Source organism: Limulus polyphemus, unplaced genomic scaffold (assembly GCF_000517525.1).
Source record: "Limulus polyphemus unplaced genomic scaffold, Limulus_polyphemus-2.1.2 Scaffold7537, whole genome shotgun sequence".
Taxonomy (NCBI): Eukaryota; Metazoa; Arthropoda; class Merostomata; order Xiphosura; family Limulidae; genus Limulus; species Limulus polyphemus.
Genome location: NW_013673147.1, coordinates 26,267 through 27,298, shown reverse-complemented (window position 1 = coordinate 27,298; position 1,032 = coordinate 26,267). Strand labels below are relative to the sequence as shown.

Below are 1,032 nucleotides of genomic sequence, written 5' to 3'. Positions count from 1 at the left end.
TATTTACAGTTTTAATGTTAACACCTTTTCTGTTTATGAAGAGAGTTCATTGCTTGTTTCTATTTACAGTTTTAATGTTAACATCTTTTCCGTTTCAAAAAGTCTTACTTCTAATTCATTTCAGCAGAGACTCCTAATTTTTTTTGAGATTTCTCCTTGAAGGATTAAGGTGCAGACAAGTTATCAATAGATTTGTAATTTTTTGTTAACTACTCCTTATGGTGGAAGGAAACATTTCCCTCCCCCTTGCTTTCATCAAGAGGTCCCAAACTCTTCAAAATCACAAGGAAAATACAGTCATCCCCCCAACAATGAAACCCTATAACTGTCCCTGAAAATCTTTACTTTTCAGATTAATTAATTAGATTTATAAATATATTTTGATTTGTTCTAACCAATACTAATCATTTATCTCAAAACCAATGATATCTTCCAAAATCATTGAATATCAAACCTACAAGTCATATTCAAAACTTTGGTGATACACAACACACACCTTCAAACCCTATAGCCACATATTATCAACACTTACTAGGGGCTTCAAAAACAAAAGTAACGGTGTCTGCATCATCCTGGGCTTTTACAGTAATGACATCATCATTGGCTGCACACTTCAGAATTTTTGACATACTGAAATTTAAAAATACATAAATTAGCCGTGGTTTAAAAATAGCAACCTCAAACGGGTGAAAACAAATGGAAATGAGATGTGAACCAGTTTTATCTATTGGAAATGGTGCTGGTAGTGCTACTTCTTGCAAAAAAAATGTACAAACGTTAATTTATTTAGAAAAAAACAAACTTGGCTGTTTTTAAACTTCTTGCACAACCTGAATCCATACAAAATTATAAGTTTCATAGAATATACAAGGTAAATAAAAAATGAAGAATTTAAGAACCTGCAAATAGGGATCATAAAAAAAGAAGGCAAACAAGGCTGGAGATACTGTAGACATTATTTACCCAAACTACAAACCCCTATTTTGGCTCCATGCTGATACTTAGAACTACATTTGGTGAAATCAAAAATAG

At 32.0% G+C, this 1,032-nt stretch overlaps 1 protein-coding gene across 1 annotated transcript in view; it reads right to left on the bottom strand.

The window, feature by feature from the left end:
• The window catches only part of LOC106474688 (proliferating cell nuclear antigen-like), a 9,554-nt gene that overhangs the window by 6,805 nt on the left and 1,717 nt on the right, over nucleotides 1-1,032 (bottom strand). Inside the window, exon 2 of the mRNA XM_013935378.2 lies at nucleotides 533-630. Within this exon, the coding sequence (XP_013790832.1) occupies nucleotides 533-630 (98 nt within the window). The remainder of the gene's footprint in view (nucleotides 1-532; nucleotides 631-1,032) is intronic.